Here is a 24,100-nt window from a genome sequence, read left to right on the forward strand (position 1 = left end):
AAATCAAGCAAAGCATCCGTAGTCCAAACGCCGCGCCATGCAGGGAAGGCAAAAGCAAGCCCCTGTTACGACCGCCGTGCCATGCATTCATTTACCGCCTTTAAAACTCCCAGTACGAAAACCCGAAAAGTTTCTCGAAAAACACTACTTCTCTCGCTCTCGCTCGGCCAACATTTTCTCTCTTCTCAGCTTGTGTACTTGTATCACCAGTCCACGGCCCATCCGTTCTCCTCGAGAAACTCCTCGCACGCCTGCTTCAGCCCCAGGTTCGGCCGCAGTTCGGACGGGAGCAGCGGTTCGCGCGTGAGGGGGTCGCTCGGGTGGCGGCGGAGGTGCTCCATGATGGAGGCTCGCTCGTAGGATTTTCCCGTCTTGGTCTGTTGGGCGTTGTTAGTTGGTTCAAGTTGGCAAGATGGCTTCCGGGGACTTGCCATGACTGGGTCGACCATGATGCCGAAGCTGATGTCGTCGATGGCCCACTCGGGCACTTCCCTCCGCCGCTCGGAGTCCTCCCGCGCTCGCTCGAAGATGGTCTTCATGCGCGCAGCCTTGGCATCGGACTCCTCCTCGATCTCCTTCTGCTCCATCTCGTCCATGGCATCCGCCATGGCGGCGTGCTTGTCGCTCTCCAGCAGGCCCAGCAGCTCCGTCTCCAGCTGGCGCGTCTCGCGCACGCGGTGGCGCTCGCGCTCGTCCCAGCGGTCCTTCTTGCACTTGAGCACCAGGGCGGTGACGGCGGCGAGCGACTTGTCGTTGGTGGCGGCGCAGAGGGCGTGGGCGCGCAGGGCGCTGGCGAGGGCGGCGTCGAAGTCACGCAGGGCGGCCTGCGCCTGCGCCAGGTAGTAGTTGGCCTTCATGTTGTCCGGGGCGAGCGCCAGACAGGCGTCGCAGTCGGTGATGACCGAGTCCCAGTAGCCCAGCTTGAGGCGGGCCATGGCGCGGTTGGTGTAGAGCGCTGGGTTCTTGGAGTCGGCGATGATGCTACGGTTCGATGATGTTAGCTATCATCATGCGAGCTGGCATGGACGGTACAGACGGCGGGGGGAGCACTTACGCCTTCGAATAGAGGCTATCGGCTCCGACATAGTCGCCGGCCTGGAAGCACCGGTTGCCCTCCTCCTTCAATTGCAACGATTTCGACATGGTGAGAGCTGCAGCGGCGATGTTGCGTGATCCCAAAGCTGCAGTCGGGGAAGAGAGGTGAGGGAGTCTTTATCGTCAGAACGAGGGGGGACCGTCGCACAAAGCTACTGCATCCGCCAAGGGTTCTGGTTTCGGAGCGCTGGGGAACAGCACGCGACAAAGGACGCTGGAGCTATTGATTCCCAACGCCGGAAGCTGAAGCATACAAAACGCACTATCCAACAAAGGAGTGCCGGCGAAAGAATTACAAGGAAGAAACAACGGTCCGTCGATGCGGCAGCCGTGTTCTGATAACGTTTGGACGGCCCGCCGAGGTGCAATCCGCTGCTACCGGCGGGGGGACAGCGCTAGGTACAGTGGCCGATCGGCATAGGCCAGGGTCCGCCTTTGGACTGCCAGAATTAGGCCCAACCACAGCGAACCCTTGCGCTCCAGTAGTGTGGTTGATTGGATTTCTAAGCGCGACCGGCCTGTAATTAGAACGTTCGAGAAGCCGGTGCGGGGCGGCGCGAGGTTGAAAGACATCGGGTGGATAGCTAGTCGTTGTGGGGGACTGATGTGAACATGGGGACTTGTTCGTAGCGGTGTTCATGTCTCATATTAATTGACAAGCGCTTGAGTTCGTGTCGACCGAGGAGGATTTCAAGACATCGCGGGACAGCTAGTACATGTGTTTATCCCGCTGAATTTATCGTGATGATGCCATCCCGTGAGGCTCGGCGGAAAGGAAACTCTAAAGCCGTCCTGATTGAGACGAGGCGTGCGCTGGAAGAAGAGTCATGTCTCATCTCTGCATATGGTTCAAGTAAAGTTACAAGACTCATACATGTTTTTCTATCTTTCCTCGCGTTCTAGTGTAATCTAGTGATTCGTCCAATATCAGAGCCGAAGACAACAATCCCGTCGTCGTCTCTTGACGAAGGCCATCTAGTACAAACCGAGCATATTATCCGCCTCTCATCTCTCGTCTCTCATAGCCCAGCATCTCTAGCCCAGCATCTAGCTCAGCTTCTCATGGCTCAGCATCTCTCGCTCAGCGTGTGTAGCCCAGCATCCATAGCTCAGCGCCTCATACCGCAGCATCTCGTACAATCGTCGCAAATTACAACTCCACCAGCCTAACCACCAACTTCTCCTTCGGTCGCAGAGTAAACGTCGGCTGGGCAATCTCCAGCGGCCCGTCGCCGTCGGCCTCGATGCGGAAGCGGCCCACCAGCTCCACGATCATGACCTTCATCTCCATTATCGCCAGCTGCTTGCCGACGCACATGCGAGGCCCGTTGTGGAACGTCTCGAATGCGTAGGGGCTCGCCGCAGCGCCGCTCAGCGTGTCCCAGCGGTCCGGGTCGAAGTCGCCTGCCGTTGGGCCCCAGACGGATGGGTGTAGGTTCATCACGGCCGGCGAGAGCTGGATGACGGTGCCCTTCGGGATAGGCACGCCGGCGATGTCAATGTCGCAGGTTGCTTCGCGGGGCACCATGGCCGCTGTTCCATCTGTTAGGTATTATTTCGTTCCGTGGTTCGTGTGTGCTTACTGGCGCAGTAGAGTCTCAAAACCTCGCGTACAAAGTTGTGCAAGAACGGGAGCTTGTTGATATTGTTGTGAATGGCATTCTCAAGCGAGTGGCCCAAACTCTTCATCTCGTCCCGCAGCCGCTGCTGAACTTCTGGTCGGCGAGACAGCTCGTGGATCGCCTAGATCATAGAGCAGGCCGTGGTGTCGTTTCCTATCGAGAAAATAATTAGTAACCACTCAAAGATCATCGTTTTCGGAGTTAAGTTGGTGTCGTACCAAGGACCATCAGATTCAGCACCTGTCGACAACAAGTTAATATGACTGTCCAAAAGATAATACTCGAGATGGGATGAACATACGTATTCAACAATCTCATTCTTGCCCCAACCCGAATCCGAGTGTTCGACTAGGTACTGGAGAGCGTCTGGTGCATTGCCGTTGGCGGCTTCGTCCTTCCACAGCGCCTCGAGTCTTGCCGATACATGAGCTCGGATGAAGTCACGGGCTTTTTCGCGGTGGAACGCCGCTTCCTGAAGTTCATGGATGGGGAGATATTTTCTGATCGGGAAGCTGGAGTTGAGGTAGTTGACGATGTGGCCAAAGGTGGATGGCTTCATAGCATTCGTGAAGGAGTTGTACAGAGGCGAGCCGTCGGTTTCGAGGTGGTTGAAGTCTTGGCCGAAGGTGACCATTCCGATTACATCGAGGACCGTCTTCTAGATGGTTGTTTCAACTAGATGGCTCGATGTTATTATGGGGTTATTCAGTGGGGGCTAAAGGCACTTACTCTCGACATCGCCAGCTTCATTTTTCTTCTGACTCAGCACATCTGTCCACTGTCTCGCTTTCTCCTGAACCATGGGGAAAGAGTCCTTGAGGCTGGGAACAGAAAAGGTCCCTACATCAAGTCAGTCACATCGTACTTGTAACACGGTCAGAAAGACTTACGCATCATCGCAGCTCGACGTAGTTTGTGGAGTTGCCCTTCCGCGAAGGGAAGGCCATCGCCGATGGTCTCGTGGGCAAAGGTCCGCGCGAACTTGGGCTTGACAAAGCAGGCGGCCTTGGTCTGCAGGATTTCTTTGTACGCCACGATGCTGTTCACGAAGAGGGTTTCGGTGTTCGCCATGCCAAGATAGCGGATGAAAGGTGCGTCCGGCCACTGGCGAGACCATTCCAAGTAGAGATTAGGGAACCAGGGGACGTGGAGGAACTTGAGCGTCTGGCCAAAGAAGAAGGCGTTGTCCTGCTGCAGTCAGATAAAGCGCGTCAAAGGAGTTCTAGCTCACATACCTTGGGTCCAGGGAGGTGCTTCAGGGAGGAGAGATAGACGGGAGAGACAAAGATGCTGTAAACCAGGAGGCCGACGGATAGGCCCAAAAGGAAGGCGTATGCCGAATTGGGCTCGATCGTGAAGTGGGTCGGAGCGGATTGGAGCATCGTCGTCAAGCCCCAGCCCGAGCCTAGCCAGTTGGCGACTGTCATGTTGAAGTATTCAACGTCCAAGTAGAGGGTCAAAGGGAACCACAGATTGCAGGTCTTTGGTGAAAAACGCGGTAGATTGTGGAACGAAGTAGTCAAGATGGTCAAGAACTTGTGCTTTTTTGTGAGAAGTGAAGAAGTGGAAATTGTGAGGAAGGGCTGAAGGGGATGGATGCTAGGCAGTAAATATCAAACCGGGGACCGGTTCTGTGGGCTCAGCACGCAGGGGGCATATCCACAAAGTAAATAAACACACACGCTTTCACATGCTACTCACTTATCGTCTCGAGCAGGTCACCTTGATGTCTGGCTGCAGAGTCATAGTGGAGCTGCAGTGGTCAAGCTGCCTTGTTCTGGGAACAGTGCCCTGGCAACAGTGCCCCAAGCCCGGAGCTGGAGAACAGTTCATATACATTGGATAATAGCATCTTCTATACGCTTTTCACTTTCCACTCATGTGCGGTTTGCTTTTGTCACTTCGTTCTGGCTTCCATAGCTCGTTACTGTGCTGGGGACCATGGTCTTGGCGGCACAGGAGAACGGGACAGACTCCACTGAAACTCGCGGATTCACGGCCGGCAAAAGTCCACAGTAGCCTATACAGCGGTTCCTTTCATGGGCACTCGCCCTGGATTAGTGAGACTGTGCGCTCGAACCACTACGGGGGAAATTGTCGAGGCCTCACGTCAAAGACTGGAGCTTGGACGCGCGCTTGGAACTCATGTAAAGGACCACTTTACGCACAGCCAACCTGGAGACCCTCGCGTTTCTTTATCATCTTTCTCGACGCATGTCGATGCCTTTGGAGTCAGGAGGGCATGCAACGGGATGCCGCTGCAGATTGCCGGTGGCGGATCGCCCCCATCCAGGCTGATCAGGTACCAGGAGCCACGGCCCAAGGACAAGGGCAACTGGATGTTCCGTTTTCATGGAACTAGATTGGAAACATGGCCTGGTATTCTCAGACTAGGATCGATGAGAGTCCTATGGCTGCAGGAGAGGTTGTTCTGCAGTGTGTTCAGATCCCCGTGGCTAGGCGGTTGGGGTCTCAGCGCACAGCGATGCGGCTTTCTGCTGGAAACACCACGGGTTGATCTGCAAGAACAGGTGAGACGCCACGCCGCCGATGGCTGACTTTCCAGAACATGTTTAATTCTTCCATCAAACCCAGATGCAACATTCCACAAGCCCTTATCCCGGTCAGCTCCCGTTGTGCAATGCTTGTGGTCCGCTTGGGGTCGCATTTCTTGGTGGCATTGCGAACGCCACCCGGGAGCAGTCAACTTCTCTCCTACACCGAGTGACACGACATAGCATTTCTCTCGCAACTATGCCTCTATTCGCCTCTACCGTATTTCCGATATACAGCGCAAGGAAACCATCAGCTCCTCCCGAAGGATGGACACCGCGGTATTGGTGACTTCGAAGTCCGGGGCCAATGGCAGAACGTCAAAGTCGTCAAAGCAACGTCCCACCAACAAAGGCAACCGGGCTTTTTCCTTCTTTGATCCCCATCTCTCTGCATGCTCTTCCAGTCATTCATATCCTATCATCCTTCTATAGACCCCCCATCGACTTTCCCAAGACCCATCTCACGTCCAGGGTACTCCCCTGCTGACGGAAGGGGAAATATCCGACAGCCAGCACATCACAACCCTCCCACACACGACCTCAATCGCGCCAATGTTTCTTCCTTCCCAACGCACATGGCTGCGCCGTATTACTCGAGATGCCCACGTTGCCTGTGTACCCGATCCACGGAGGGTGTCAGTCCAAGCGGAGCACGACAGCTGCAACCACCGATACACACTTCCGGCCGAATCCTATATCGACGTTATATAGCCGCCAACGTTCGTTAGTGCGCAAAGCGAACCCTCTCGGGCCTTTATCAATCTACAAACGTGAAAGATCTCACCCGCTGTGGTAATGATCCTCGGCGTAAGCTGATATGAGCTGACCCTCTTGATAGTCGCTGACCTCTATTGCCGGATCTGGCGGGTGATTAGGACCATGGATAAGCTCAAGGCAGAGGCATATCCCTTCTTGGGTAGTTTATCAATTTCCCAAGGCGCTGATATGGATTGTCTAGCTTTGAGAAGTTCTGAGCACCGAAAATGGCCTTGGACAAGATGCCCGACCAGCTAGACGTTGAAACGTCCACCACCAGACTCTCCCTCTCACAGAGCGAAAAGGGAGACGAAAGCCAGCGAGAGCAACAACAGGCCCCTGAGCCACCTCACCCGCGAAGCCATATCCCAGACTGGAAGTGGAAAGGGACTCTGGTGCTCGTCTTCCTCGCCTGCATCTTGAACGGCACGTTCAACCCCTTGCTGCAACTACCGTCTCCTGTATTAACAGCCGTTTCTCCCAGGCTACGACATCAGCAATGTCGCCAACATCCAACCGCGGCTGTACGAGGCCTTTGGGGACATCGACCTCCTCCCCTGGATCGGCCTCTCGTACGGGCTGGCCAACTTCTGCGTCGTGACGCTTGCTCGCAAGCTGACGTTTGCCTTTGACATGCGCACCGTCTTTCTCGCGAACATGGTAGTCTTCATTGCCGGCTCAGCCATCGCGGGTGCTGCTCAGTCCATGGCCATGGTTATCGTTGGCCGCATCATCATGGGCGTTGGAGGCTCCATTGTCCAACAGACGTAAGAGAGATCCTATCGAGAGGGCATGTTTCTGAAAGCTACTGAGTCTGACTTGTTTTAGCTCTTATTCTTACTATGCCGTCCTAGCAACACCGGCCGAGATGACTGGTCTGTATGGCCTCACCGGCGGCGCTTGGGCTATTGGCCTCGTCACCGGAGGTCCCATCGGCAGTGCCTTTGCAGAGAACGAAACCACGACATGGAGATGGGCCTTTTACATCAATCTCCCATTCATGGGCCTTGCCTTAATAATGTCGTTTTTCTTCCTCCCGAGCCACTCTCTTGCCCCTGACATCCCCGTCTGGCAACGCCTCCAGAAGATCGACCCTCTGGGCATCTTGCTCCACGTGGGGTCTGGCGTGCTCTTTGCCATCGCCGTTACATTCTCCGGCGCCGTCTGGGACTGGGGCTCCGGATCTGCTATCGCTGTGTGGGTCGTCTTCGGTGTCGTCTTCATCTCATGGGGTGTTCAGCAGCGCTTTTGCATCTTCACCACGCCAGACGAGAGGGCGTTTCCTGTCCATATGCTGTCACGACGCGATCTCATTCCTCTGTGGGTGGCGTCGTGTTGCGCGACCGCCTCATACGCCATCACTCTCTACTATACGCCTCTATTCTTCGCCTTCGCTCGCGGTCTCGGCGCGATAGAGCAGACGGTCCGCCTCTTGCCCTTCATTCTACTATTCATCGTCTTCGTCTCACTCACTGGTCGCTTGTTGCCCAAGATCGGCTATTATAACTCCATCTACCTCGTTGGTGGAGGCATCACTCTGGCCGCCGGCGCTGCTATGACCAGCATCCTCGATGTCGACGTCCCTCAATCTCAGATTCTGGCTCTCGAGGCCCTTATTGGCATCGGCGTCGGCATGACATTCCAACATGGCATCGCCATCTCCAACGTCATCAACAAGGACCAGCGGGACCGTGTTGATAGCCTTACCATCTGCAACATGGCTCAGATGGGCGGTATCTCTCTGATCCTCGCTGTCGCCGGCGGCATCTTCCACAACGTCGGCCACACTCTCCTCGTCGAAGCCCTCGGCGACGATGCTGGTCGCTACACTGACAACGACATCCGCGAGGCGCTGGCTGGCGTGTCGTCCAAAATATGGCAGTCGGAGAGTCCTGATGTGCTGCGCAGTGGCATTGAGGCCGTGGCCGAGGTCATTGGCAGGGAGTTTTATATCGTGGTAGCGTTTGGCTCCCTGTGCGTGATCAGTGGGCTGTTGATGAGACGGGAAAGACTGGACTTTGGGTCAAAACTGAAAGAGGAAGAAACAACAACAGTTTAAGGCTTCGGCCGAAGCGAGAATTTGCATCTAAGATTGGCGAGTGAGCAACGCTCTCCTCGCACGGGAATATTCATGACTACATTATGACCCTAACCAGAGTCTTGTTGACCGCCTGGCCCAGTTAAGAGATCCGCCTCCATGCCTCTGTGTAAGCATATGCCCCTGAACCAACGCCAACGCCTGCCATCCCAGCGAAAAAGATCACTTCTTCGACTCCTCTAGCCACTCGACTATCTTGTTCACAGCCACCGTCGCCTCGGGGATGGGGAGCAGCGGCCACACATGCATCATACCCTCACCATAGACCAGCTCGACCTGGGTGCCCTGCTCCTTGGCCTGTTCCACCATCTTCTTGGTGTCGGGCGTCAGGAGGTCCACCCCACCTGCGAGGACCAGCATGGGCGGGAAGGCCAGGTCGCCGTAGATGGGGCTCACGCGCGGGTTCCTGGTGTCGACGCCCGGGCAGATGAGGCGGGTCACCTCCGCGATGCCCGGGACGTCGAGCCAGGGGTCCTTGAGCGCCATGGCGTGCAGCTCCGGGGTGGCAAGGCTGCAATCAGTGCACGGCGAGATGGGGACGAGGCGCGAGGCCGTGGGGACGCCGGCCAGGCGGGCCTGCTGCGTCATGACGAGCGTCATGGTTGCTCCGGCCGAGTCGCCCATGACCCAGAACGGCGTCGGGTCCGGATCGGCCGCGAGCTCGTTGTACAGTGGCTGGACCTCGTCGTACATCTGCAACACGGGCGTCTCCGGTCCCAGCGGGTAGATGGGCACGGTGACGACGGCCTGGAGGCGGTCGGCCAGCTCGGCCACGAGGGTCCAGTGCTGGGCGGTGATCTCGAAGACGAAGGCGCCGCCGTGGAGATACATCAGGCGCGCCTGGGTGGGCGTCTCCGACTTGGGCGCGACGGTGTACACGGTGTAGCCCTCGGGCCGCTTCATCTCCTCGATGATGAACTTCTTGTGCAGGTGGTCCGGCGGCTGGTGCGTGCCATTCTTGCGGTTCTCCACGATGCGCTTGTTGAGGCCCTCGGCGGACTGCCAGGTGCCCTTGAACTTGAACCACACCGCCCACGAGACGATGTAGTTTTTGAGGCTAGGCATGGCAGGACGCGGTCTGCGAGGACAAACGAGATTGCGGCGGTTTGTGTAGACTAGGTGGCTCTATGTAGCGATGCCGATTGATATTAAAGCAGGCGAGGTTGTCGGTGAGGCCGTATTCATGGATATGTGTCGTTATGATAAATGGGTCCAGCGAGATGAGTTGCAGCGGTCTTGGCTTGCCGAGGAAGCCTAGGCCACCAGGTGGACACGGTTGCGGTGAGCTATTCCATATTCCTCCATTGTGACGACCAGCCACCCCCAAAGATATTGACGCAGAGGGTAAAATCGCAATTCACAAGATAGATACAAGTAACATGAATGATTTTTCATTTTCTTGTGTCTCTCAGTCTATTTCATGCGCTGGGTAGTCAGAGGGCGGTGCAGGGTAAGCTCACTTCCAAGTCGGGCAATTCGCGTGCATCAACACGTCGCATTGCCTTGATTCATCGCAGCCAACCACAGTGAACATGGTGAGTGCCCAACAAACGAGGGTTGGGGGACATTGATACCTGCATATATAGCAATCCGATCGATTGCCGACCCAAAAGGCTGTCCCTCCGAGCGGAAGATCGACCAGCCAATCTCGGCTTCACAATTATGAGAGAACAAGACTCATTCACCACACACTCGTCGGCTGCGAAACGCCATTGAGTGCGGGGATTGGCGCCCGCATGCCATGAGAATTATCAGATCATTGCTGCCCGGCGGCATTCTCGATATGGATAGCCCCCACCCGTCACAAGGCCCCTCAAGCCTTGGCCTGACTTCCCCCCGCAATGGGTGGCCGTTTGGACCAACGGCTTCAGGGTTATCTTATCCACGAGTCGCCCTCGCGTCGCCAGAGCCAAGCCGGGGCTGAAGGCGGATGGTTGGTGGGGTTAGCTATGGGCTGCCGCTTTTGCGGTTGAGGGGACCGGGAACAGACCGGTGATGATGGAGCCGGACGGCCAGACGGCCCCGGCAGTAATTGGCAGCTGATGCCTTGTCCGGGAATGCTCAATCCCCGACGACAATCCTTCAACGAGGCAAGGCGGAAGACCGGGAGCACGCGGGAGCACACAGGAACACGAGACAGAATCCAGGAACCAAAGACGCAAGCATGAGACAGCCCGTGTATGCCGTTAGTGGCCGAGCCTTATCCGTGGCCGCCACCCGTCCCGGTAGGCTTCCCGAATCATCTCCTTCAGCGTGCGGGAGGGCAACCGTCAGCAATAGGCACGCAAGGTTGGTCCTGCAGCACATGCATGCGTCGGCGAGGCACAGGCGCGGTACATTTTGACAAGCGGGCGGCAGCGAATGAAAGCGAGTGCATGATCGGGAAATGGTGGCATGAAACGGATGTAAGGATGTCTGCCTGGTGAGAGTGCGACGGCGCGTGAGTGGTATTACGCGGAAGGAGTTTGGCAACTTCAATGGTTGCTGGGTAGCCCTCGTATAGTACGATCTGAAAAAGAAAACAGCCACTTATAAGGGATGTACTCCAAACGTTAGTGCTTCACATGCCCTAAGCCTCGAGGCGATCGACAGAGCAATGGGGCCTTTGAAAGATCATTCCCATTTAAAAGTAAAAAGTAAAAAGGAATTAAAATTTTAAGATATAATGTAGTGTACTTTGGATTAATAGTAAATAGAACCTTGGTTTTGCAGAATAAGAACTGAACTCTGGTGCATTCCGCAGGTAGTAAACAATATGGCCGCAGGGCTCTACTGAAATATATACACTGTGCTACACTGTGCTACACTGTACAGGCGGTACATAGCATATCTTGCGTCCCAACTTGTCAAACTTCCCGCACGAGCTTTCGTCCTCTCTGATGATGACGACTCGTTCCTGTCGTGCCTCTCGGGATTCGGGAAGGCCCAAAGACGCGACATGTGTGACCGGGCTGAGCCAAAGTGCTGGAATCCCGAGTGTCCCTTTGTCCGTGCCCCAGGCCCTTCGACTGGGCCGTTACAAATGGCGCCGAGCATATGGTGCCATTCCCACGAGCATCAGCAGCCGAGGCACCAATCACGGCGCCACTCGTCCCCCCCGGGGCGTTCTTGGAAGGCAATCCCCCGCAACACCGATTGCCCGATTGCACGATGCACCATATCGTGCGTTGAACGAGGCCCGCGCGGGCGTGTCGTGTGCAACGAGGCGGCAAGGCCCTCGAAGAAGCGCGCTAAAGCGGCGTGCCGGCAGCCCAGACGAGTCGGAGACGACCTATCGCAACCCCGCCATTAGCATTACCCTGCGCCCCGGACTCCGGGTTTTACCGATCGCGGGTTCGCCGCTCCGCACGAGAAACCTTCAAGGGCGCGACGTCACACTCGTGGGCGTGGGACTCTGACCGACCAGACGGGACTCCACCAAAAGCGACCAAACCCTGCCGCCGCTACGCTACTAAACGCCCTTCTCCTTCGGCTTCTTCTCTCCCCCAAACCCCAAACCCCGCCATCGATCAATCACCGCCATAACAAACCGCCCAAACAATCCCCGACGGACTCACCTCTGCCATCTCTGCCATCCTCTGCGCCGTCGTCGTCATCACGGGGCTGGATCCTCTGTGTCGCCTGTGACTCGCTTCTTCCGTTTGACTCCGACGCCACCCCCGATTCTCTGCACATTTGCATCGGGATCGTATCCCGACCTGCAACGATTACTGCGACTATTGCTACGACTTCTACTCCGTCTGACTGCGGTTACGACCATCCCACGACCCTCCAGCCGTGCTGGTGTCACGCAGCATTTCACGACTCTCCTCCGCTATCAACACCACCTATCAGATACCACCCACCGCCAACTCTGAATCCCTTCACCATGCCTTCGCAACGCCCCTACTTCCTCTCCTCCTTCCTGGCCGCCTTCCGTCCCCAAGGCCCTACCTTGACTCCCACCACCCAACATCAACATCACCAACAACCAAACAAGCACACCCGCGACGCCACCGCCAACTCCTCAGTCCCCTCCGCCGCCGCCTCCTCCTCCACCCACCAGCAGACCGCATCCAGTGTAGCCCTCCGTCCACCCCGTGGCAGCACCGCCAACTCGGTCAGTTCGCCCGCCGGATCCAGTCAGGGCACCGCCATCCCCATCCCCGGGTCCTCGCGGCGCCGCGGCAGCGATTCCAGCAGCGAGGGCTTCCGCGACGTCATCGGTGCTGAAAAGTGGTACATCGGTGGCCGTACCCCTGGTGGCGAGGAGAAGTTCTTCAAGCTCGGCGTCATCCGTCGTGTGCGCAGTAATGACGGCCTGAGCCTAGACCGCCTCAGTTTATAGTGACTGTTGAGCAAAGGAAACGATAACGTAACGCCGAGGTTTTCAATGATTGGGGGTAAATGGATCTATGTGGTTGATGGGCGGGAGACCCTCGACGGTACATAAAGAGCATTTGGGTCGCTCCCCAGAGGATTTCCAGGCTTTGGGAGGAAGGTTTATGGGACGGGACGGGTTATCGGATTGGGTTCATCGGTATGGCGTTAGATTGGGGTTTCGCCTGGACACACAAGTCGCTCCAGCAGCACCTGGACTCGGAATTCTGAATGAGAAAAGCACATTATCTCTGTCACATTATGTGCACCTTGCACTTCTTATTGCACAACTAACTACCACATGAATCGCTGCAGACGACCCTCGTCGAGTAGACTCCCGTCCTCCGCTCTCCACAAGTATGGCTTGCAGAGGAAGATGTACCCCGTCACTACATTGACGGCGATGAACCAAGCCGTCTCAAGGACGAGACGAAGGTCGTAATTCTCAAATAACCGCACCATCCTTTCCAGAATCGTATATGAAGAGATACCATCGAGCACCTCGCTCGGGTTCTCGTGATCGTGCAGTCGCCATCCAGGAACCAGCAGACGCCACATCACCCACGGAATGATAAAGTACCGCGGCTCCACCAGTGGGGCGGTAATGAGCGAGAGGCTCGTGGCGAGCAGGAAGATAAGACCGGTGGATGTGGACGCCGGCTCAACCGAGGCCAGCATGGGGTCCTCGTCGAGCATTCCCTGCAGCTGCTTCAGCTGTGCCGCGCCCACCTCCTGCGACACCTCGGGAACTGCAACGGGGAATTCGGCGTCCGTCTGTCGGGACGGTCCCCCGCGATTGATCCAGAATGGATAGCTTAGGAAGGGAGCGTTTCGAGGGGACGTGTAGTACGCCGAACAGGCGTCGTCGGTGCAAAAGTAGAGCCACTGCGAGCAGCCGGCCATGGTGCCCCACGTCATCCAGCGGGCCAGAGTGTAGGGGATGATGAGGAAGTACCGGATCCACGAGGCCCGGCGGATGGTGTACCGGAAGACGTAGAACATGTAGTGCCGGTTGTCTGCTAGGGTGAATGGGTGGATGATTGTGTTGTATTTGACGATAAGGACGGAGAGGATGACGGTAGCAAGGAGATAGATCGGCCAAAGTATCTTGGTGTCAAAGAGTCGGTTCAATATCCCCAAGAGCTTGGAAAGAGCTGGAGGAGGATCGTTGCTGGGAGGCGCTGTTGCTATCCTGTCCGAGTTGCTCACGGTGCCTTTTTCTTTTGATCTGATGCTGCTCGATGAACCGCCTCTCGATAAACTGCCAGGCCGTGGAGCTGTCGGCTTGCTCGAGGTGACCATCTTGAAGACCCGAATGCTGATGTTGAGAAGCGGGAGAACATATGGCAGAAGGAGCGGCAGAGAGAAGAATCCGAAGAACGGCCAGATGTAGAGCATCTGTGGAAGATGGATCGTGGCAACGTGGTTGGATTTGTCCCCTGACCTGTAATTAGCCCCATGTTTTGGACTCTTGGGTGTGCAAGTCGAACTCACCAAGGACAACACCACCATTCCAAACAACGAAGGATCCAAATGACGCGATGACCGCAATGTAGGGCCATATTTGCCTGATGACGTGGATGGGGTTGCACAACGCCGCGATGCCGAGGCTGAGGACGCAAAAGACCATGTCTATCGACCCGGTCAGTTAGGAATGGGAAGAACTGGGAGTAAATACTCACCATCCGGCCAAATCATGTGCAGAGGCGGATCGTGGATATCTCCAAGGGAGTACCTCCAAGCGAAGTACTTCAACTGCTCCGTGAGGGTCGTCATTACCGGTTGGTCAACCGGTTCTGGCCTCAAGGTCTTGATGGCGTGAACGGCCTCCACGCCGCCCATATAAACGACGACCCAAAACACATTCGTCTGACGGAACCACAGAGTCATGACACCCAAGACGATCGTGATAAAATCGGAGCGGAACGAGCTTCGGTCCTGGCCAAGCCGGCGCAGATGGTGCAGGTACGCACCCAGAACCATGGCAGTCGAAGCCACGTCGGTGTAGTAGAGACCCGAGAAGAAGAACAACACCGGGAACAGGGCGATGTTGACCGCAGTGTGGAGCGAGTACTGCGAGAATACCCGGAGCTTCGTCGCCGAGTGCGCCTCGTGAAGGCGAGCCTCGATCTCATGGCGACACAGGAGGGCCAAGTAAGCCAGGATCATCAGGGCGATGGCGCTGGCGGCTCGCAGGCTCTGAGCGTCGCAGAGATACGAGGATGGAGAGGCGCCGGGTTTGACTACACCTGGGACCAAAAGTGAGAGGAGATATCTGCTTCTTGTCAGTGTCTGCTATTGGGAAATCTGGCTTCCAGCGTACAGTCCAGGGGGCGTGGTGATCTTGTCATCCCACTCAAGAAACCTGCCCTCGCAGTACTTTTGCGCCTGGGGGATATGGAAAACTTCATCCTACAATAAACTTAGCATTGAGTGCGCATGGATGCGCCTTTGACAACTTACCAAGTACGGCTCTGGGACGACAGCCGAAACAATGCACAGCCACGAGAAACACGCGCCGGCGAGGAATAACGGCAAGAGGCCGGCGCACCGCGAAAACGAGTTCTCAGGTCTTTTGAAGAGCCAAAACCAAGACGGCAGAATTAAAAGCCCAGCTGAAGCCGCCCAGAACGAATAGGTCGGCATAGCGCGCTGCGCTGGCGTCTCGTCGAGGATGGTGGTGGCGTCCATGTTGACAAGTGTCACGCAGCGACGCGCGGCAAACTCTTGTATCAATGACGGGACAGGTAGTAAGATGTTCGGCGGTCCATGAGTTTGAGGGATTCAAACAGATGTCGTCCTCATTAATTGAGGGCTGCCGCCTTGGAAACACGCGCCCTGTAGAAGTGAGGTGAAGTTGGGATTAATGTGAAGATGCGCATTCTACTTCCGTCGCACAGCCAATCGCGCGATATAGCGGAGCCGGGTGAGCTCTGCCGGAGCTGGCTCCACACAGCCACTGTGGCACTGATAGGTCAGTGACCTGCAGTGCCACATCTCGGTGCTTCACGACCACGTCCATTGAATAAGAAAGTTCAAATGCAGTTATCTATATGCTGCCCATCAGGGTGTTTCTCGAAATTAAACATAAAGGAGCTGGCAGGGCCCGGCTCTCGGCCAAGATCTCTTTACCCCCAAAACACAGGTCTCAAACTTCAAGTTATTTCATCCCATCACATCCTTCTCAATCCACACCAATCCCCATCCTTCACACTCAACCTACTGCACGCCTAATCAAAGATGTCTAGGTACAGAACCTCCTGGGATCGTTTACCTCCTGAGATTCGAAACGACATCCTGGGTCTCCTGCCAGTTCTCGGCGGGAGGTGCAGCCTGCTCGCGACTGTTTCCCGAGCTTGGCAATCAATTATCGAGCCACTCAACTTTGCCGAGATCAGCTTGACGGTACCGCGCCTCGCCGACCTCAACTCTCAAGCCATTCTGTTCCGAAAGAGAAGCCAGATTCGCTATATCTGGTTTCGCGTGGAACTGGAGCAGTACGATTGCGGACAATGTGCTAACACTGACCGGGACCGTTGGGGCTTGGACAATATCGACAACCAATTCATCGTGGATGCGTTTGAAAGTTTGTTCACGACACTCAGCGCATGGGAGCCTCGCGGTGACTTGGTCCTCGATATCAGTGTCTACTCGCCCAGTGACAACCAGCACTGGTTCAAGTACCTAAGCTTCTGCTCAGACACCAACCTAGGCGAGTGTTCGTCTCGCCGTGGACACGAACAAGGAACTACCCTGGTAAATGACCCGGCTCATGGCTGGGTTGCCGGGCAGCAGGTTCTTGCTCCTGACGAGTTCGCTATCGAACAGACATTCGACGAGATCATGGGCGAGGGGCCTTTTGACGACGAGGAACCCGAGATGGAGTGGTGGCGGGGTCTCCCCTTCGTACCCGTCGTCGGGGTCGTTCTCCTTCGCCAGCAGACCCGCCGACGATGGAAGCCGGTTGCGCTCGCCAACATGCTCACACGGTTCCCTAACTTGGAGGAGCTTTGTTACGAACCCTGGAGGGAGTGGAATGAAATTGAGACGCAAACTGATAAACGCAAGTGCTTGCTTGACCCCTGACAATTTACTCGACGCAACCGCTGACCAACCAGAATACAGGCAACCAGACGCTGATCGAATCTTTTGCCTAGACGAAATTGTGCAAGCTGACGATATTCGAGAACTTCAACGAGTCATACCCGGAAAGATTTTTCGAGTGTCCCGCTATCAGGGTGCCGAACCGGGCCGTGAGCCGGAAACTGGCCCGCGCCAGCCTGCACCTCACGACGCTATCCGCCTCTTTCATGGCCGACGCCGGCTACTTCTTCGCAGCGCGTCAAGATTTATGGACGTGGGATAAGCTTACTTCTCTGGCGCTGACTTCGAGGGTCCTCACTGACGATGTGGACACCTTGGATATCAATAACATGCTTCGAGACGCTGCTGCTGCAGCACTCAAGATGCCGAGACTTGACACGATGGAGTTATGGAACGGCAGACGGGGTGTGGCAATGCTCTTTCGCTACCAGAGGGCTCGAGATGGGTAGCCAGCCATCATCACGGTACGGGGGACGTCGGAGCTTGCTCTAGGGGTTGCGGCTAGGCAAGCTTGGGATGCGGTCGCTTACCGGCATTGCCATGGCAAGGTCGTCGTACAAACCTCTTCGATCGATCCAGATGTGATCCGATGCCACGGCGATGCGATCAGCCAGCTGGGACTTTCGACTGAGGTCGCTAGGCCTGTCTCGCTGCAGCAAGTCCTCGGCGAACATAGGTTTCGGGCATGAAACCATCACCATCACCACCATTATCATTATCATGCAGAAGAACTGGTGCAATGATCGAGTCTTGGTTTCAGCCGAGTCCAGTTGTCTCGGCCTACTTATCCAGGACACCACGGAAAGGTGCTCGATCGTCGTCCTGGACCACTCGGCACCTCCACTCGACTTACTCAAGAGAGCTTCACAGGCAGGGCAAGGCATGTGTAAGTGTTGTGAAGGCAAAGAGACAAAACAAAACAATCGACAGAGAAAATATTCACATACCAGTCTAACCCCGGAATTCGCCGAAGCCTCGGTGAAGGGCCAAGAGGGCCGCTCTGGCCGCGATCTCGGCCTGCAAAAAACGAAGCCAGTCGGCGGGAAACAGACGGCGGGCTCGGACGGCGGCGGCGGCGGTGATGGTGGCGTGCCGGGCTTGGGCGACTTCAATCTCGGCGGGAGGGTCCTGGCCTATCAAATCATGTAAGCAGTTGTGAATATGAGGCATAAAGAGAACTGGGTGAGAGAAATGGGCAAGTTTTCTTACATTTGGCGAGGATGTAGGGAGAAGACGAGCATCGAATCGGCAGGGAATTCATAGTCCTCATCAGCTCATGCACCAACTGCAATAACTGCAGGAGCATCGCAGGCATGGCTCTTTAGGCAGTGGCATCTCTAGATCTACTGTTAGTCCAGGAAACAAGACCTGGGGCAGTCCTGCGGTTAGGAGGCTACTTGACAGACAGTCATTCCTTCTTTTTAGCATCACTTGTGAGCGGGAAGTTAACAGGACATGCTCGTCAACACCATCACATGGATTACCTACCGAACTTAATGCGATGGGCGGTCTGTTTTAGGACAGTCTGCCTATTAAATCTTGAAATTTTGACAGCAGGATCATAACAGTGCCTCTCATAGCTTAACTTACAGGCCACCAGAACTGGAACAAGTGGTATTGGAGACCTAGCACAGTGCGCGGTTGAATCGCGATTGAAGCGAATTGACTTGTCTACAGCACATGCACACTATTTGCCGCGTGATGCTGCTTGCCATATCGCGCGACGGGTGTGGCAAATCACCTCAGGCATCAATAGGCCATCCTGGGGGAGCTACATCCGCATTTTCCTTCTAGTACGCCGGGATTAGTTGTTAACTGTGATAGAAAGGACAGTGCTTAGAAGGTAGTGAGATGTACTGTGCTACGCCGCGGCCATTCAGGCTCCCCCGTACCACTCATCAATTAACAATCACAGTCAACATTCAATGTGACGCTGCATTTCACCTACATGCGGGGATATGTGAGACACCCAGGTATTAAGAATGATTATATCAGCCGAGCATCGTCAGAGTCAATTGCTTTCAGAACAATCTTATTCAAGCCATGGAGCGAAGCGACGTATAGCGGAAAGGGGAATTGCAGCTGCGGGTCCAGCCAATCACGGCCCGAGCATTTCAGAGCCATTTCACAGCACGTCACGAAATTCGAAGTTCAGAATAAGTCTATTTGGGAAATCTTATACAAGGAGTGCCGCCAACGTCGCGAGGACATGAATTGATGCACATCTATCATTTGTCGTCCACCAGCAGATTTAGAAGGGCTACGGCATGTGTTAGCACGTATCAATGGAGCATCCCGGGCGTGGGCAAAACTTACGTTGTCGGCGGGGTGAGTCTCCTTCTTGAAGAAATCGGCCACGAAGGGGATCTTCTGCAATAGAGTTAGCGCTGTAGCGCGGTTATTTGAGCATCAAGGCTGCCATACCTGGAGAATGTCACGCTGGACACGAGGGATGCCAGAGGCGAACATGAGGACACCAACGACGGCGGGGGCGCCGTACATGGCGAGGCGAGAGCCACTGTTCCATTTGGTCAGCGCTGCGCTTAGAAGATGCGTTCCGGCGCCAATAGCAGGTTTTTGAGTCCCGAGTCCCCAGTCGCATCTGGTCCGCCTCCTCAAGACATTCGTCGGTCGTGTTGTGGACTTGACATCGGTCTCGGTGGAACGGAAGGGGCTCGGGGACTCGACTCGCTTGCGATTTTTCTGCGCTGGGTTGCTGAGAAATTGGATACTTGGAACTCACATTCGGAAAGCGCTCTGGCCAGTGAAGCCGAGGAAGTTGGGCTGGTACTGGTACCTAGAGTCATACCGTTAGCCAGACTGTTCCCGTTCGTCCATCTGCCCGCTCGAGGGTAGGTCATTCGGCATCGCAGATCGTAGAATTGGCTCGGATTCGGTGCATCGGTGCTCGGAAGAAGGCATGGAGAAGACGTACTTGGGGCCGAAGTTGCTCTTGAACTCCGCAGCGCGGAAGGGAGTCTGCAAAGAAATCAGGTTAGCACTCTGGGGGGGACGAAGGCACGTCAATTGGCGGGGACCGAGCCGGGATCGTGGGGCCTGCGGCGGGATGAAGGAGGACATACAGCGGAAACCATCTTGACTTGTAGGGCGGTAGAAGCCGTGTTCGTCGTTCAATTGCTCGTCGAATTCGTCGTCGAAAAGGAATGGCCTTAGGATGCGCGAGTTTGCCGAACGGGAAAGATCGGGTTCGGCCTGAGGCGCAAAAACAGAGCTCAGTGCTGACCAATCACAACGCTGATTCACGACCCACCTTAAATGAGAGCTCCCCATTGTTGCAGCCTCGCCTCTGCTTTCAACTCGCCTTGGTTATTCTACATTGTGCCCTCTTTTCCTCGCGTCAACAGCGACGAAAAGTCGACGACTTCACGATGGATACCCACATCGACGGTCGTTTTGAGCGCCTTGAAAAAGCGCTGACGAGTCTGATCGACTCAGTCACGAAATACCATCCCTCGACCGCCTATGGCCGCGAACTCGAGATTGCAGACGACGAGCTGTGCAGAGGTCTTGAAGAAGGTACCTCGTGACGCCTCCCCGCCGACTGGCAGCAGGATACTAACGAGATCCCAAGTCCAAACCCACCAGAACAACTACCTCCGAATACAGAACCTGCGCGAGTCCTCGACTGTTCTGGACGCCCAGATTCGCGAGACGTTGTCAAGCCTCGCTACCACGCGCAAGGACATCGTCACCACGCAGACGACCACATTCCCCGCCGGGCCCAGCTATGCCATCGGATATGAGGAGCTTCTCAGCTATGCTCGCCGCATCAGCAAGACCACCATGCCCCCCGCCGGCACCATCAACGGCCTACCGCCCTCCCCAGACATCCAGACGCCCCTGCCCGACTCGCAGGCTCCCTCGGTGATGACGCCCTCCGCGCCCCCGTCGTCGCAGGTTCAAAGCCCAGCCGTAATGAACGGGACGCCGCAGATGACTTCGGAGCCCCCTACCCAACAGACCACCATGTCGGCCAATACGGTTTTGCCTGAGATCATGAGCCAGTACCTCAACCCCCTGTCAGGCCAGCTCTTTTTCCCCTGGCCGCTCGAGGACAAGATTCGTGCCGGGTCTCTTGCCTCAAACCAGGTCTTGTCCGAGCAAGGCATTGACCCCAAGGGCTATGATCCCGTTGAGGAGGAAGAGCGCAAGCGACGTGAGGAAGAGGATCGCAAGGAGAAGGAAGAGAAGGAGCGGCTCGAGCTGGAGGAGCGCGAAAGAAAGATGCGCGAGGAGAGAGAGCGCATCAGACAGGAGCGCGAGCGCCAGCGCGAGAAAGACCAGGAGTCGTGGCGCCGATCCAGCATCGCTGGTGGTGCTTCTGCCCAGCCCAGCGCGAACAGGGCCCCTACTGGGCCTGCGACCACGAAGCAGTTCCAGTTCACCAACTTGGATGATCTGGATGATGATGATGATGAGGATTGAGCTAGTCTAGACCTAAAATGGTACATACCCAGATCAACCAAGCATCTACGTAGAATACCCGCCCATCAACGGTTTAACTAAAATCAGGGCTGTCCAAATACTTTTGTCGTTTTGTCGCCTCTAAGTGATGAAAGTCTACAGCCAAGCGATTCGAAACCCAAATATCATCACATATTCCTCGACGCCGTCCGTCACCTTTCTCCAGCGAGCCCATACCGCGAGTAGAAAATCCATGACTTGAATCTCAAGTCCTAGACGCTGGTCGTACATGTGTTCTTACATACTCTCCAGATTCCAGATATCATGAGCTCTTCATCTGTGTGGCCTTTCTTAGGCCTCCCGAGTACCCAGTACTTAGTCGATCTTGATGGAAGCATAGATCTTGCGGACGAACCACCAACTTGAGAAGTAGCCAATGGAGCCTGGGAATGGTTAGCAATGATACAATAGTAACCATTAATGCGTTCAAGTACATACCGGCAAGGATGAAGAAGAGGAAGGAGATGATGGCACTGTAGCCGATGTAGAGAACGGTACCGGCCAGGCCGCCCAGCTGAACCTTGGTGACGAGGTAAAGCAGGCAGTTGAGGAAGATGTATCCACCGCTCATACCAGCAGCGAGGAAGGATCTCCATTGCCAGTTGTACTCCTCAGAGCAAAGCAGGAAGTATACCATGAGGATAGTGACAGCGGCACAAACCACAATCATGAGGCCGTAGCAGAGGAAGAGGAATCCAAACATGTAATAGATTCTGCTGAACCAAATGGAGCTCATGATGAAGTAGAGCTCAACGAAGATGGCACCGAAAGGCAGGAGACCAACAATCAGCATGCTGGGGAAGGGCTTGAGGTAGGTGGTGACAGGGGGGATCTGACGAGGGATCTGGTTGGTGCGCACGGGAGCCTCAAACTGAGGGGCGCGGAATCCAAGCCAAGAACCGGCGAAAGACAGAGGGATGGAAATGATGAACCAGATAGCGACAATGACGAGCATGGTGGTGAATGGAACAGCACCGGAGGACTCCTTGGCCCACAGGAAGAGATTCAAGAGGAAGAAGGCTCCGAAGATAATGGCGGGAACAAGAATGGGGGTAAGCATGATGTTGAGCTTCCACTTCTCACCCTGCCAAGCCTTGTAGGTTCTAGCAGAGACGTAACCGCCGACGAAGCCAAGAACAGTGTACAAGAGAATCATGATGGTGCCAAGAGATCCACGGTTGGAAGGAGAGAGGAAACCAAGAAGAGCGAAGATGATGGTGCAGCCAGTCATGACGAAAAGTTGCGCGCCGTTTCCGGCAAAGACGGAGAGGAGAAGGGGTCGCGAAGGACTTCGGAAGACATCGCCGTGGACGAGCTTCCAGCCGGAGTCCTCCTGGACGCCACCATCCTCGAGCGCGCCGTTGCTACCAAGGTCGTCGAGATCGAGCTGGTCGAGGCGGTTGTAGCGAGCAATATCCTTCTTCAGGGCGCGGACCAGGATGGACATGACAGTGAGCACGAGGATGACGACAATGATGGCGGTATCGATGAGCCAGAACCAGTGGATCTTGGGGTCAAAGACGTGCAGGTACTTGTCCCATCGAGTGGCCCAAGCAGTGTCAGACTTGCGCCAGTACACGCTGTAGCTGAACTGGATATCCTGGGACTTGCCGTCCTGGCTGCCAAAGACAATGGGCTGGCTATCGACGTTGCAGTCGACCTTACTGCCGTACTGGTTGGAGTAGGGCTGGACAACAACGCCAACGACGCGGAGCTGGTTCGGGTCCTTGTTGACCTCGTGGTACTCGACAATGATTTCGTAGTGGTTGTTGAAAAGGATGTTATCGTTGTCATCGTCCTGTCCGAGCAAGAAGCCAGAGCTGTAGAAAATGCTTCCCGTGAGCTGATCCTGGATCTGCTGACCGGCAGGGAGCCCGTCGACGAGCCAGTTCAAGCTGTAGCCCTGCTCAATGCGCTTCTTGACAAACTTGACGTCCTCCTTCTTGTATGTGGCCTTGCAGAGGGACTTGCAGGTCTCGTTCTGGCCCATCTTGAGCTCGAAGGGGGAGGTCATGATGCGGTCTCCGAAGAGGATGCTGCCCAGGCTCTCCGACACATACTCGGGACCATCCTTGGGCTGACAGAATTGGAAGGCGGGGTGGTAGTAGTCGTAGGAGACGACGGAGTGCAATCGAGAGTCCTGGGGCGCGGCGACAGGCTTAATGCTGTTGACGTATAGGGGGACGTTGTCGCCGGGCTTGTACGAGGTTGGCGCGACGCCAGGGAGGTAGAAGGCCGACGCGAGCTGGGGGGCTGCGAGCAGCGTGGTGAGGAGCGCCGAGGGCGCGAAGTCGCGGAAATGCATCCTGAAGAGGGTGGAGGAGGAAGCTATCTCATGTGAAGATTGGCGATGTGATGTGGAAGAAGGGAGTGTCGAGGAGGCGAGGTGTCAGCTTGGGTAATTAACCTGTTGCCTGGCTGCGGTTTCGAATGCGCGGAGGCCGCAGTCTCGAGCTCCGAAGATGGCGAATCGGCGGGAACAAAAACTCAGACCGCGATGTAGCAGAGGAATGACTGGCTCGAGGTGGGAACTGCCAGAGGTTGAGATGCGAATGGCCTCGGGGTGAATGAAGCCGGCGAGAGGGCTGTAAGACGCGAAAGGAAAACACCAGCTCAGGAGCTTCGAGGCCAGTTGGCACAGGCGCAATATCTGGCCAAGTGCCAGCCAGCTCCAGCCAAAAAGTGGCTTAGTCAGGGGTACGCACGGAACATTCCCCCCTCCGAGATACGGGATCTGCGCCTCTAAGAAGAATGGGCCCAGACCGCATCCTTGCGCGCGTCAGATGAATTACGAGGGGGCCAACCAACCTCCACTGTGCCGTATTCCGCCCGTGACGTCAATTCCCGTATTCTAACGGAGCGGACTCGAATAATCGCGCCATGGCTTGGAGAAAGCTCGCTAACCATGCTGTTGGAGCTCAATTCGTTGACAACTCCTCAGACCTAGTGGAAAGTCGACTCAACGAACGCGTCATGTAACCACTAACACCAATACTGTCTATGCTTTTTTAGCGGGAAAACCAATT

General features: G+C 55.7%; 12 protein-coding genes across 12 annotated transcripts; 5 read left to right on the forward strand and 7 right to left on the reverse strand.

Annotated features, from left to right (window-relative positions):
- Positions 1-86: 86 nt before the first annotated feature.
- On the reverse strand, positions 87-1,265 carry BGZ61DRAFT_94925 (uncharacterized protein). Its single transcript, XM_046257254.1, has 3 exons — positions 1,055-1,265; positions 432-981; positions 87-377 (listed from the first exon to the last, which is right to left on the reverse strand). The coding sequence occupies exons 1-3, from the start codon at positions 1,141-1,143 to the stop codon at positions 204-206; spliced, it is 813 nt and encodes a 270-aa protein (XP_046111228.1). The 5' UTR covers positions 1,144-1,265; the 3' UTR covers positions 87-203.
- A 673-nt stretch (positions 1,266-1,938) lies between these two features.
- On the reverse strand, positions 1,939-4,144 carry BGZ61DRAFT_554330 (cytochrome P450; the record flags this gene model as incomplete). Its single annotated transcript, XM_046255580.1, has 6 exons — positions 1,939-2,637; positions 2,679-2,838; positions 3,019-3,332; positions 3,447-3,557; positions 3,608-3,908; positions 3,953-4,144. The coding sequence occupies 6 exons, from the start codon at positions 4,142-4,144 to the stop codon at positions 2,246-2,248; spliced, it is 1,470 nt and encodes a 489-aa protein (XP_046111229.1). The 3' UTR covers positions 1,939-2,245.
- A 2,111-nt stretch (positions 4,145-6,255) lies between these two features.
- BGZ61DRAFT_527388 (major facilitator superfamily domain-containing protein) lies at positions 6,256-8,087 on the forward strand (the record flags this gene model as incomplete). The annotated part of the gene is made up of 3 exons (XM_046253102.1): positions 6,256-6,458; positions 6,526-6,795; positions 6,857-8,087. 3 exons carry the CDS (start codon positions 6,256-6,258, stop codon positions 8,085-8,087), a joined length of 1,704 nt encoding a protein of 567 aa, XP_046111230.1.
- A 201-nt stretch (positions 8,088-8,288) lies between these two features.
- Positions 8,289-9,191, reverse strand: BGZ61DRAFT_490101 (alpha/beta hydrolase fold-domain-containing protein; the record flags this gene model as incomplete). Its single annotated transcript, XM_046250294.1, has 1 exon — positions 8,289-9,191. One exon carries the CDS (start codon positions 9,189-9,191, stop codon positions 8,289-8,291), a length of 903 nt encoding a protein of 300 aa, XP_046111231.1.
- Positions 9,192-10,875: 1,684 nt separating this feature from the next.
- BGZ61DRAFT_94973 (uncharacterized protein) lies at positions 10,876-11,581 on the forward strand. The gene has a single exon (XM_046257255.1). The coding sequence runs from the start codon at positions 11,006-11,008 to the stop codon at positions 11,522-11,524; it is 519 nt and encodes a 172-aa protein (XP_046111232.1). The 5' UTR covers positions 10,876-11,005; the 3' UTR covers positions 11,525-11,581.
- A 413-nt stretch (positions 11,582-11,994) lies between these two features.
- Positions 11,995-12,453, forward strand: BGZ61DRAFT_527390 (uncharacterized protein; the record flags this gene model as incomplete). The annotated part of the gene is made up of 1 exon (XM_046253103.1): positions 11,995-12,453. The coding sequence occupies one exon, from the start codon at positions 11,995-11,997 to the stop codon at positions 12,451-12,453; it is 459 nt and encodes a 152-aa protein (XP_046111233.1).
- Positions 12,454-12,730: 277 nt separating this feature from the next.
- Positions 12,731-15,359, reverse strand: BGZ61DRAFT_442012 (glycosyltransferase family 59 protein). The gene is made up of 5 exons (XM_046244661.1): positions 14,949-15,359; positions 14,809-14,897; positions 14,168-14,760; positions 13,980-14,117; positions 12,731-13,924 (listed from the first exon to the last, which is right to left on the reverse strand). The coding sequence occupies exons 1-5, from the start codon at positions 15,174-15,176 to the stop codon at positions 12,780-12,782; spliced, it is 2,193 nt and encodes a 730-aa protein (XP_046111234.1). The 5' UTR covers positions 15,177-15,359; the 3' UTR covers positions 12,731-12,779.
- A 366-nt stretch (positions 15,360-15,725) lies between these two features.
- BGZ61DRAFT_490103 (uncharacterized protein) lies at positions 15,726-17,278 on the forward strand (the record flags this gene model as incomplete). Its single annotated transcript, XM_046250295.1, has 4 exons — positions 15,726-15,890; positions 15,948-16,516; positions 16,699-16,996; positions 17,039-17,278. The coding sequence occupies 4 exons, from the start codon at positions 15,726-15,728 to the stop codon at positions 17,276-17,278; spliced, it is 1,272 nt and encodes a 423-aa protein (XP_046111235.1).
- A 262-nt stretch (positions 17,279-17,540) lies between these two features.
- On the reverse strand, positions 17,541-17,904 carry BGZ61DRAFT_527393 (uncharacterized protein; the record flags this gene model as incomplete). Its single annotated transcript, XM_046253104.1, has 2 exons — positions 17,541-17,722; positions 17,799-17,904. 2 exons carry the CDS (start codon positions 17,902-17,904, stop codon positions 17,541-17,543), a joined length of 288 nt encoding a protein of 95 aa, XP_046111236.1.
- A 780-nt stretch (positions 17,905-18,684) lies between these two features.
- On the reverse strand, positions 18,685-19,854 carry BGZ61DRAFT_442018 (ubiquinol-cytochrome-c reductase complex subunit-domain-containing protein). The gene is made up of 6 exons (XM_046244662.1): positions 19,673-19,854; positions 19,525-19,568; positions 19,333-19,386; positions 19,014-19,107; positions 18,906-18,959; positions 18,685-18,849 (listed from the first exon to the last, which is right to left on the reverse strand). Exons 1-6 carry the CDS (start codon positions 19,682-19,684, stop codon positions 18,841-18,843), a joined length of 267 nt encoding a protein of 88 aa, XP_046111237.1. The 5' UTR covers positions 19,685-19,854; the 3' UTR covers positions 18,685-18,840.
- A 124-nt stretch (positions 19,855-19,978) lies between these two features.
- Positions 19,979-21,035, forward strand: BGZ61DRAFT_339600 (vitamin-D-receptor interacting mediator subunit 4-domain-containing protein; the record flags this gene model as incomplete). The annotated part of the gene is made up of 2 exons (XM_046239243.1): positions 19,979-20,126; positions 20,182-21,035. The coding sequence occupies 2 exons, from the start codon at positions 19,979-19,981 to the stop codon at positions 21,033-21,035; spliced, it is 1,002 nt and encodes a 333-aa protein (XP_046111238.1).
- Positions 21,036-21,212: 177 nt separating this feature from the next.
- Positions 21,213-23,758, reverse strand: BGZ61DRAFT_95036 (uncharacterized protein). Its single transcript, XM_046257256.1, has 2 exons — positions 21,513-23,758; positions 21,213-21,457 (listed from the first exon to the last, which is right to left on the reverse strand). The coding sequence occupies exons 1-2, from the start codon at positions 23,377-23,379 to the stop codon at positions 21,390-21,392; spliced, it is 1,935 nt and encodes a 644-aa protein (XP_046111239.1). The 5' UTR covers positions 23,380-23,758; the 3' UTR covers positions 21,213-21,389.
- Positions 23,759-24,100: the final 342 nt, after the last annotated feature.

Source organism: Ilyonectria robusta, assembly GCF_021365365.1.
Source record: "Ilyonectria robusta strain PMI_751 chromosome Unknown BGZ61scaffold_2, whole genome shotgun sequence".
NCBI lineage: Eukaryota > Fungi > Ascomycota > Sordariomycetes > Hypocreales > Nectriaceae > Ilyonectria > Ilyonectria robusta.